Below are 12,622 nucleotides of genomic sequence, written 5' to 3'. Positions count from 1 at the left end.
TCAACGCTCACATACTTTAACAAACTTTCATCAACTTTCACATTCCTCCAAAAGGGATTTGGATTCCCTCAATCTTAGCCCTATCCATATAAAAAACAAGAGTTGTGATAATTTGACGCTCTTTTTTCAGACGCCCTATATATGCCCCCCATCACAAAATCATAGATCATTTGCTTTGGGATACACAAGAAAAATATTTATGTTTTGTAACTATCAAGTCAAGGACTAGTCCTTGGACAAGACCATGGTCTATGGACTAGGCAAAGCTCAAATGCGAGCTTAGTCCGTTGTTTACAGGAATACTCAATTATCTAAAAAACATTAAAAATTTGCAGGTCAAGGAGCATATGGGGGCATTTGAAAAAAGAGTGTCAAATTATCATTAATCATAAAAAATCAAGAAGGGTCAGTCCATGCTTCCTATCAAAAGTTAAATAATTTTAGGAGGAGCCCACATATTGGCAAGTCATAACTTCTTCGTCCACATCTCTCTGTAATTATTTTTCTCATAAATAATAAATATTTAAATCATTACAAATAATTATTATACATCTAAATTATAAAACCCAGTTGATTTGGCTGAGTTTTCATTAATTCGATTAATATTATCAGAAGATTGAACGTGTCATCTTAAACTGGGATGAGTCAATGTGATGGACAATTCACATTGACTACCACGCATGCGAGCCTCTGAGACTGTGATAACTTGGTTGAATCATAGCGGTCTCTGACGAGTTTTAAAACCATGATGGGTAGCTTAACCAATTAGTAATCAGGCCACTCAATTGGTTGTTGCTTGCGCAAACCAATCGATTCATACTAGCTCAAAAATAAGAATACTAATCCGCTTTGTTGTTTTATCTAAATAGATCTTTGTGAACTATCCCTAAAGCCTACCTAATAATAATAAAATGACCAACAAAAGGTTATATACTGATTTAGATTAGGGTTGGAGAATTTGGGACTACACTTGGAAGAATTTGTAACCAAGCTCGAAACAGTGGAGGCTTGGAGAGAGCTCTCTCAACTTTGGAGTAGGTTTGCAATTATATTTTTATTAAATATTAAACACGTAGTCTTTGTAAATGGTAAATGATATAAAATGTAAAGAGAAGCGTTCAGAGGCCCTAAAGAGAGCCAAAGATTGTGCTAAATATTTTTCAAAATAGGGATTAGTAGTTTCGGAATGGACTGATTTTTTGTGAGGATGATCTCTACCAAAACTATTAACCCTAATTTACAAGTTGAAGAAATCAAAGCCCATCCACTTTAAATCACTTTTATCTTCACCAAAAATCAGTCCATTCCAAAACTTCTAATCCATACAGTGAAAAAAAATTTGGCTCTCTTTAAGACCTCCAAACGCCACCAAATGTAAATAATAAACTACTCTTTATGAAATAGTTTAAAATAATTTTAGTACTTTAAATTCATTTTGTTTATGAGAAAAGCACATCAAATATGACAAACACCTCTACCAAGTTCATTAGGGAAGTCCAATATCCTGTAAGATTTGTCAAATTTGAACCTATGATTTGGGTGAATAGAGGAAAAAGGAGAATGGATCTCATGCTTTACTTTGGTTTATAAAAAAGAGGATGAATTTGATCGTTGGGTGGGGTACTTAATGTACCCAAATGCTTTAGGAATTCGAATTGTGTACACAAATTAGTCCCATATTGCAGTTTATTGTCTTTCTCCATTCTTTTTTTCCACCACTTTTCTTATTGCACTCTTATTAAATGTAAGAGAAGAATAAGACAAAGATTTAAAAAGAAAAAAAATATCTCCAGCTTTTTTGCCTTTAAATCATGGACTGTATAACTTTCACTAAGATATAATGTACACTAACCTCCACAAGTGTGACACATATTCCTTCCAGCCCTGAACCTTTTTCTTATATATGGATTGCTTCATTGTGGTGACCACCCTTTCTCTTCCTATTTCTGGTCCTAGTACATCCTAGACACTCCAAACTGAACAGTGCCAACCTTCCTATGAGCTGCAGCAGCTGCAGTGGTGGCACCACCACCGATCCCACCAAACTGAGATTTCGCCTGCAGCAGGTTCGCATCGATCACAATTCGATCGTCAGCTTGATCTGACTTGGTTATGCCTGCCCGTGAGAGATAGAAGGAGGAGGAGTTTATGTCGATTGTGACTTCTGGGGCTAACTTGGCCATCATGCCACATTGTGAGAGTTGTGGTCTAGTTTGCAATAGGTCCCTCTCGGCGTCTCCGTACCTTCTTGGATCGTAGATGCTACTCCCATTCTCGTAGGGGACGACTGGTCCAACAACTTTTCCAGGTTTAGCTGCAAGGATGTTTCACGTATATCTAAATTAATCATGCAAATAATGCAAGCTTGGAACAAATAGTTGATCGACCAAATTCAAAGCAATAGAATAGAACACTTTCCATTTAGAACAGGAGATATTGATGGGTGATAGAAATCATGAAGAGTGTTTACAACATACATGTAAGAGTACCCATAGTCATAGATTCCAAAGGGACTTAATTTGTTGGGGATTAAGGAAAAAAAATAGGGTGAGGGGATTCTGGATGACAACATTAACATTATTGAGGGTGTAAATGCTGGAGTTATAAATAGTTCTATAACAACCGGGGATGAGACGAGAGTGTTTTCAATTAAGAAGGATTTTCAGTAAGCTCATACGTATTTACACTATTTATGAATGGATCAACTGTTTGTATTCAAGTAGAGGTCTCTTAATGTAATGTCTATAGATGAAACAAGAGGGTAAATTCAAATACTAGAACCATGGAAGGTGTGTTAAGACTTTAGGATGTGAACCATAGAGTTACATGGGTGGATAAATTGAAAGATTGCTTGGAATACAAGTGCAATGATCATGGGTACAGATCAAACCAATTGAAAAGTTTCAAGACAAATAAAAACAGCTATGCTTTATGGAGCTGAACTTCGGGCTGTCAAGAATAACATGTTCATAAAACGAGCATAGTAGAGATGAGGGTTCCAAGATGGATGATTGGTAAGACCCAGAACGAGTTTGAGGAAATTAGGAAAATAGGAGATAAATAAGGAAAAGTTGTTAGAGATGGTTTGGTTAGTAGATGTAAACAAAATCAATAATAGTACAAGTGAGAATGAAGAGTTTGGTGCAAATTGAGGGCTTTAAAAGGGTAATGAAACACTGAGAGAGAGAGAGAGAGAGAATGCACATACCTAGAAGAATCCTCTGTTGTGTTAGCAAATTCCTTGACAAATTCCTCGAATTTCCATTTGTATCTCTGGGGTTCTTATTACATGCATCTTCTGGAGTCTGACGATCTTTAAATATACCCAAATTTGGTTGCTCCTTGGGAGGAATTGGATTTGAATGGACCACGGAAGATCTGTAAACAGAACAAGGGTTGAAATATCATACACAACCCCCAGGGGAACCATTGGGACAATGCTTCAAAACATAAAAGCCACTGAGAAGTGGGAACCATTCCACATGGCCTATTCAATTGTTGTAATAGAACTTGAATCAGCATAAAATCACTCTACAATGCACACTGGGAGACTACTTATGTGACCATGTGAATCGACTCATGTGCATTCGTGCCACAAATCAATACATTTTCTGTAGTATACAAAAAATGCACGATAAGGTCGTGCATGTAGGAAAGAGATGACTCAGGGTATCCATATTTTCCACAAAATGTTGAAAAAAAAAACATTTTTCAAAGAATAGTGAGGAGCTATGGCTTTTCAACAGTGAACAGAAAGAAAACAAATTTGCAGAGTAATTACCTTGGAAGAGAAACATGCTTCCTCTCCAGTGGAATAACTGGCCCACTTTTACCACCATTTTCTTCAAGATGTGCAAATTGCTTTCGGAATTGATCAACCGCACTTAAAAGTGGAAAAAAAAAAAAAAAAGGAAAATCAGCACAACAGCATAAATGAAACAATAATCAATGGGCGAACTAAGTGAAAACTAAATAGCCATGCGATCAGAACCTTGGATAAAGAAAATTTGTCCTTTCAGTTCCATTCATGTGGTCTTTAAGCAGTTGTGGATGGTACTCTAGTATCTCCCGGAAAATGAGTTCACGTATGTCCTCCTTTGTCACCCTCCGCCTCTCAAACTCAAACTCTAGCTTTGTGATTGGCTGGCAAGAAGGTTCTCTATCCACTTTTGCCAGGCCTTTGAAGTAAGGATCACCCAATGCCTGGAACACCCAACAAAACCATCACTACCATACCATTCAAGATATAATCCACTTGAGCAACAAACCAAATATACTACAGTAACATTACCAGCATACATATTGAGGTACACATGCATGACACCAAATTCAAAAAAGACATGAGAGACATACTTTAACAGAAGATATCAGCATAAAATCCACGTAAATTCATTTTTATTGCTATTATGCATACCTCTGCAGCAGTTGGTCGATCCTTGGGATCAAATGCTAAAAGCCTTTCCAACAGTTTGAGTGCTAAAGGATCTGCATTCGGAAACTTCTTTGCAAATGGAACAGGCGGCTTCTTTCTCATGCTGGTTAAATATCTCCTAGCCTTATCATTCCTGACCTGGATCCAGTAAACGACAAAAAATTATAGTGGCAATAATCTCCAAAGCCCCAAAGTATAACTTGGAGAAAATTCACCAACAAATATATGGAGTAATGTGTCATACCCGAGAAATGGTATCTAGAGAAGGTGTTCCAAGCAGATCAGTCATCAAATCCAACTGATGGACAACATTTTTACCAGGAAAGAGTGGCTTCCCTGTTAATACTTCAGCAAAGATGCAACCTATGCTCCAAATATCAATTGCAGGTGTATACTGCAATATAGAAGACATCACTAGTTAAATCATGATAAGAAAAGCCAAAAAAAAAACCTTAATACTGCAGTATAAAATGGCACAGAATTTAAAAGCAGACTCAACACAGTTATCTAATGGAAACATATTTCAACTAGCAGAGAACTTCAATATTCCTTCCTGAAAAAGTTTTTTTTAAGCTAGGAATTACTACTTACTTTAAAGTTTAAAGTAATGACAACACATCCCGAACGTTTGGAGAGGATATCAAAATCAGTTTCTCTGAATGTATCATGTTGTGAAGACCAAAACCATTACAACTTCATTTTTCTGAACAGATGCTTCAGAATAATAATAATAATGGCTGATGCTACCACTGGGACCAGATTAAAAATGACATTTGTTTCAACTCCCCTCAGAAAACTTACCATCATACAAAGAGTGAATATTTGTTGAGTTGTCTCGTAAATGCTAGTTATGATATCCGGACACTTCAATACACTCAGAAGACTGATATTGACACAATACCAATAACAGATGTTGTACAGATACTACTACACTAATATTTTCTAATTTCCCTGCACTACCAGATACCATTAGTTTTTGTGTAATGATTTTCTAACGCCCCCATCACAGAACCGTAGAGCATTAGCCTTGGGATACGCATAACCATAAATCTTTTCTTGTGTATCCCAAGGCAAATGAACTACGGTTCTGTGATGGGGGCGTAGGGGGGGTGTGTGTCAGAGGGGGGCGTCATATTATCACGACTCTTTAGTTTTTTCCTCTCTTACTACAGAAATGTGTAAACAATATATTATATAGCAAATGTACTAATAAAAAAATATATATTATAGCAAATGTTACTAGGAAAAAAAAATTGTTTGCAATGTTAAAAGATTCATTACATTCACCATAATAGAATCACCAAAAAATGACACTTGGCTTGAAAAGACTATAAGTAAAATATAGCAAATGTACTTATCAAAAAAAATATATATTATAGCAAATGTTACTAGGAAAAAAAAATTGTTTGCAATGTTAAAAGATTCATTACATTCACCATAATAGAATCACCAAAAAATGACACTTGGCTTGAAAAGACTATAAGTAAAATAAAGCACAAATCAAGATATTATATGGGAAATCTGTGTCCATCCAGGAAACAAGACTCATATGCCCATTCTTGAACCAATTTCTATGACGACATCAGAATCTGGGCATTTAAGATTGTGGGTGTTACCTTAATTAATGAGGCAATTCAAAGTCCAATAATGAGTGAATACCAAACATCAGATGTCAAATCACTGGCATTTGAATGGAAAATAATGATCCATAAAAGATTTCTGATGTAACTACGATAGTAATGGAGCATTGCCACATTAAACGGATGCCCTAAAATTAATCTTGATGGAGAAAGGAGTTGCCATGTAAGGTGGTACCTTACGAAAGAAAATATGAATATCCATCTTTAGGTATGAAAAAAGTATAAGAGTCACTAATTACAAGGTCAAGTCAACCAAAACAACCATCTGTACGACAAAACTGTGCATCTTATATTCTTATTACCTCTTTAATGTCAAAATTACAAGACCAACTGGAAACATGTTTCTCTAGCAACCACATTCCAAACCAGGCAACCCTTTTTAACCAGGTCATTATAATGGTTCGCAGTAAAACAAAATAATTCCAAGTAGATTATGGCTGCTACACAGCCAGCCAAGTAATCAAATGCTCTAAAGCACATTAACTCAAAATCAAATGTTCTAAAGAACATTAACTTATTAATACACAACTAATAACATCCATCTCACGAGTTAAACCCAAACACTTTTAAGTGGGCAAAATCTTCAAAAAGGGAAGATGTAAAATATCCAAAGTATCAAATTCATTTATGGATGTGTCTGAAAGAAACTACACAGATCCAACTACAGCAAACAGTTGCAACTACAGCTCAAATAAAAAATTACATTTTTTTTTATATATAAACTCTGCACTCTTATATAATTATTGGTCGATAAGTAAATCTGCGCTCTGATCAGGTCTGCAGTTTAATCTGAATAAAATCAGTGTGCAAGCAGCTCATGGCAGGTAAAACCATACCTTAGAGAAAAATGATCCACACAGCTCCGGAGCTCTATACCATCTTGTAGCAACATAATCCTGCAAAATTTGTTCCAGAAGAAAAACCAAAAGAGTATATCAATGTGCATGCTCTGTTGTAGTTGTACAAAAAAGGATTTAATAGAAACCAAAAACAGATCCACTAAAGATGTTTCTGACTTACCGTCCAAAATATTGTTGTAGGGGTATCATTGAATGCAACTCTTGCTAACCCAAAGTCACAAATTTTGAGTTTGCAATTTGCATTTGCCAATATATTCTTCGGTTTTAAATCTCGATGGTACACATTAGCTGCAGCCAATTAGCACAAGTATCAGAAAGAAGCCCACACTTATTTCTGAGCTCCAAAAAACAGAAGACACCATTCAATAACTCAATGCAAATAGTATTATGAGTAATTACCATTTATGCTATGACAGAAATGAGCAGTACAAGCGGAAAATAAACAGGGAGAGTTCAAGTTTCAGGATCAGTAAAGTCCCTCAGGCTTATGAAAATGAACTTCAAATTCAAACTTAAGCAACAACACCTGAGAGATTTCACATGATATTTCTCGAGGCATATATAACACAGATGGTTACTGATTCCTCTATAATAAATTAAATCATGCGTATATGATACACAGAGAACAACCATAGAATCACTCATCAATAAATATGTCCACATTGCCTTGAGCTTACCCTGTTTGATAAGTCCATTCAGCAAATAAAACATAGGAATAGAACATAGCTGAAACCACATATGACTCCTACCTCGTTTTATTGCTTTTTTATAATTATTTTCAGCATATACAGGAAGGAGCTGGAAATTCTCCTCTAGTAAGCAGGTGCCAAGTAAATGCATCAATACTAATTTTTATCAGAAATCCTATCCGAAATTGTTACCACAAACTACAACCCTGACCTATTCCCAACACTTCCCATTTGAGAGAACTTTTGTAGCTATGATTTAAGTTAAAGGGCAACAATCAAAAACCTTTGGGTCATGTTGGGAAGGTGGAATTGCAGGTTGACAGGTGATGTAGAAATCTGTCACCCCCTAAAATGAATCCTACGCAGACATTTCACTCCAATCATGCTAGGGCATTCCCTGGTAGCAAGTAATGGGAAGTAAGCAAGGCTTAGCTAGGGCGTTCTCTAGAAATGACACGCCATAACGCTACTCAATTGCGATGAGAAGTAGACAACAGTTATTGCATCAGACTGACGAATGTGAGTAAAAAGTTAGTCCAAGGGTGTACCAATCAATTGAAAGGAAAATTTTACAAGACAACAATAAAACCAGCTATTGATTTATGGAGCTGAATATCAAAAGGTCAAGGGTGCATATGTCAATAGATTGAGCGTAATAGAGATGAGGATGTTGAGATACATGAATGGAAAGACTAGGAAAGATAAAATTAAAAATGAACCCACCCCCTTGGGGAAATGTAGCAGTAGCTCCGATAGGCGATAAAGTAAGAAATTTTTTACAAACATGGTTTGGGTATTTCAATGAATGCCAATAACAACCTACTTAGAAAAAATATTCAAATTGAAGGTTCTAAAAGAGCAAAAGGAAGACCAAAAAGAACGTGGATGGAGATAAAAAACAAATGTGAACCCTCTTTCAATAACAAAAGACATGGCTTTGGATATAGTGGAATGGAGGAAATTCATTTAGCCGACATGAAATCTTAGGGATAAGGCTTTGATGATGATGATGATGATGATAGCAACTCCTATGTTTGTTTGTCAGCGAGAATTGGAGTCATCATAGGGGAAGGGTACATCCACTTCAACACCAAATCTACAAAACAAAGTCTCTTATATCTCTGTAAACATCATTCTTTTACTAAAATACAATGTTCAACCCATGGCCAAGATAAAACCATTATTCTAAATCAGACCAGGGGAACCTGAATATTTACTTCAAGCATATAAAGACCAGTAACTGCCAAAATAAATTCAACCCCCACTGCATGAAAATGAGAAATGCAGCAGTGCTGTTACAAATTCAAAGTAACAGAATTTCTTGGCCACAGTATGTTGGTTCTTCTGAGTGAGAATGGAGTTTTCAAAATGTTCAGTTCACCAAAAGGAAAGATTTCCAAACACAGAAAACTCATGCATCCTATCTCTGTGCAATTTCTTGTCTGCCACTAACAATTATAAGTCTGCTCATTTTTTCCAAATGGAATATAAGAAACGGAAAAAAAAAAAGAAGCATTCATATACCAGTGTGGATATATTTCAACGCGCGTAGCAGCTGATAAAGAAAAAACTGATAGTGTTCTCTAGTCAAGTCATCATTAGCTTTGATGACTTGATGGAGGTCCGACTCCATGAGCTCAAAAACGACATAAATATCTTTAAATTCCCTTCTTGAAGGCGGCAACATTATGTGTTTGATTTCAACAATGTCAGGATGTCGTAGAAGCCTAAGCAGCTTAATCTCACGAAGTATTCTGGCAGCATCAGATATGTGCTCGAAAATATCGTGTATTTTCTTTATTGCCACTTTTTCTCCAGTATGTGTATCAATGGCTGAGCACACAACACCATAGCTTCCTTTCCCTACAACCTCCAGAATTTTGTATCTATTGGCGTCTCCATAATCAGTGAAGAAATCCATTTCTGTGGAATTCTGTAAAAATAGAGAAAAAAAGCTCGAATGTCAATATTACAAAATGAGGTCATAATTGACAGAAAGCAAGTTAGCTTATAGTGAAAAAAAGGGTTTTGCTAACGTGTGTCCCAAGGGCACACGTTAAAGTCAATAAATAGACATTGGGAATAAACATCTGAGGGTATTTTGATAAATAAAAAAAGGGAATTTTCGGTACAAAATCCAATTTCCGAAGTGTATTTATTGCACTTTAACGTGTGTCCTTAAGGCCCACATTAACAAGACCCGTGAAAAAATTGCAAAATCATTCGTAATATCAGCTACAAGAAAATGGAATGGCAGGCTCAGTTTTTTTTTATCTCACTGAGTATATGTAAGAACTGAAGCATGTGAGAACTTATTTAAGTAACAGGAATTAAGATAAGAAATATATAATAATAACTCTCTTTGAATATAAGAATCCATTTCAATCATTTCGGTACAACGGGTTTCATTCGTCCTATGAAGGTGCCACTTCATATCTTCCTGAAGCAATAAACTCCCGGTAAAAGTGAAAAAAAAAATTACTACAAAAAAATTGCAATAGTGACGGCAACGTGACAGCAGGAAAAGAAGAACAAGTTGGTTGCTATCATCCAACAAAATCAAGTAAATAAGAAAGTAACTTTATCTTTCAATGGATCAAATAGAAGGAAATTTTTCTTGTTCAGCACCATATGTGGAAAATTGGTGCTTCTTATTAATCTGCAATACCCATGATGAAATAATTTTCCAGTTTTGCATGAACTTCAGAGGGTTACCTAATTTCTAATTCCGCCAAAGAAAGGCAAACATAAAAATACCCAAATTCCTATTTATAAATGAAACCCAAACAAGTTCTAAACTGCTGAGTATCGTCCAAAGTGTAATCAAATTTAAATCCCAAACCAAGAAAATTATGCAGATTGGAATTAATAAGACCAAAAAATTTGTCGCTTTGGAAGACAGAATCAGGTTCTACAGGGAGATGACAGGGGTAACGTACCGACAACGAAGTCAGGAACATAGAATCTAAGATGCTCGGACGCTTTTGGAAAAAGAAAGAAAATTCAGGGAAAAAAACATGTTCAAGGAAAATAATTAAACGAATACAAACAAATTGGACATCGATCAAAAATACTTAAAAATTAATTCAAATTCAATCTAAGCCAAATTGCTCCTAATTTGCAAATTAATCTAATTCGACAGCTCAGTTCATGCTAAGATCCAATTTTGTAGTAGAAAAATCACGTCATCTCAAAAGATCAAGAACATCATAAAATTCATGAGAGAGAGAGAGACGGAAGAGAAAGACCCTCACCTTTTTTCGTTGATCTTGCTGCATTCTTCCTCGATCTCCAAATCCAACCGTACAAAAGTAAGTTTAACCTTCTTATTTGCTCAAATCTAATAATAATTAAACAAATTCGACAAAATCAATGAACAATCGTTGAGGAAATCAGCCACATTTCCCCCACCGACCCCTGCTCCGGATCACAAGTCCGCAATCTCTCTTTATTCTGTCCGAATTCTTGATAAAACATAGAAACCGAACCAGATCCCTCATGCACCCTTCGTCCTCCAACGTTTCCTTGCAAACCCTAACGATCATAGAGAGAGAAACCTCCTCCACATTAAATTCAACATCGTTGGATCGGGTTTCCAGATACACGGGAGATGCATGTACAATGAGATTCACAGATAGATAAAGCGTTTTCTTTCTCTTTTTTCACGCAGATTTCATGGTGAATGAGGTTATCAGACGAGAGCTGATGAAACCCTATAAGATTTCAAGACAGAAAAGTTAACATTTAATGGAGATTATAGAAGGAAAAATCCTGGATTTCGGAGAGATCTCACACACACAGAAAGAAAGACTCTTTTGCCATAAATCTAGGGCTTTTGTACGTCTTTCTCATCTTGTTTTATACGGATACCTATATGGATAAATACGAAAGTGGCAGTATGTAGTAATTATCTGAACTTTTAAGCTTATTTATGTGAGCGTAATAGTTAGGCTAACGAGTATTACCAGATTCCTTGCCTGTCCAATGGGATTTTGTCACTTATTTAATTACTTATAATTATTAAAAATAGAAAGTGATATCATCAGGCCCAATTTTTACATAACCAGAAACCCATTATATTATTTTGTTTTAAATAATATAATAAATTTTATTTATAAATGATAATTGGTTGTTAAAAATAATAATATTAATTTAGAATTTAGGAGATCATATTTTTAAAGATATTATTTATAGTATCTTGAAAAAGAACTCGTTTATGATTTAGGAATCTATTTTCTGAAATGTTTTTGTACTTTGATGAGTCATCTGAGATCCTTTTGATGACCTATATTGTATTGAAAGGATATCTATATAATCTGATCGATTGCATAAGGCTTCTGGTAGCAACATAATCAAGGAAAGTATACAAAAAAGATAGATAATAATATTAATATGTCTTAGAGACACTAAAGTTAAGAACTAGAAATTAGTTGATACATTAATACAAAATAAATAACATAATGTCCAAAAGATAAATAAGATGGAAGATGTAACATAGAGGATTAAATGGGGTACCATTATACTTTAAGGAATGAGTTGAAAAGTTCTAAAATTTAATATTTTAATAAATAATGTTCTCAATATTATAAGAGTAAGTTATAGACTTTCATTAATTAAATTAGTCTTTACCAGAAGACTCTTCGTCATTACCATTTGGCATTATCTTATGTGAAAATGTCTATGATTTCAAATGAATCATTGTGATAATTGTTTGAATAATGATTTTATGACACTCCCCTCTAACATACGCCTCGTCATAGAATTGTAGATCATTTTTCTTGGGATATGTAAAATCATAAATCTTTTTCTTGTGTATCCCAAGACAAATGATCTATGGTTCTGTGATGGGGGTGTCAAATTATCACGACACTTATTGTTTGGGAGACTTTATTTAGTAGTAAACTACTAAAAGTTTTGCTAAATTCTTGTCGGCCTAAAGTTCGAGTAAGGCTTATCACACTCTCCACACTTACTGAAAATATTATTTATCCTATTTATCAT

At 35.1% G+C, this 12,622-nt stretch overlaps 1 protein-coding gene across 1 annotated transcript; it reads right to left on the bottom strand.

Annotated features, from left to right (window-relative positions):
• Nucleotides 1-1,679: 1,679 nt before the first annotated feature.
• MPK20 (MAP kinase 20) lies at nt 1,680-11,430 on the bottom strand. Its single transcript, XM_086444342.1, has 10 exons — nt 10,876-11,430; nt 9,146-9,554; nt 7,093-7,220; nt 6,909-6,968; nt 4,677-4,826; nt 4,415-4,570; nt 3,992-4,203; nt 3,782-3,883; nt 3,209-3,378; nt 1,680-2,314 (listed from the first exon to the last, which is right to left on the bottom strand). The coding sequence occupies exons 1-10, from the start codon at nt 10,897-10,899 to the stop codon at nt 1,953-1,955; spliced, it is 1,773 nt and encodes a 590-aa protein (XP_086300468.1). The 5' UTR covers nt 10,900-11,430; the 3' UTR covers nt 1,680-1,952.
• Between the last annotated feature and the right edge of the window lie 1,192 nt (nt 11,431-12,622).

The sequence above is a fragment of the Akebia trifoliata genome, chromosome 1, assembly GCF_017979445.1.
Source record: "Akebia trifoliata isolate Shusen 1 chromosome 1, ASM1797944v1, whole genome shotgun sequence".
Classification (NCBI taxonomy): Eukaryota; Viridiplantae; Streptophyta; class Magnoliopsida; order Ranunculales; family Lardizabalaceae; genus Akebia; species Akebia trifoliata.
The sequence above is the reverse complement of the archived record's forward strand: the minus strand, read 5'-3'. Positions and strand labels throughout refer to the sequence as shown.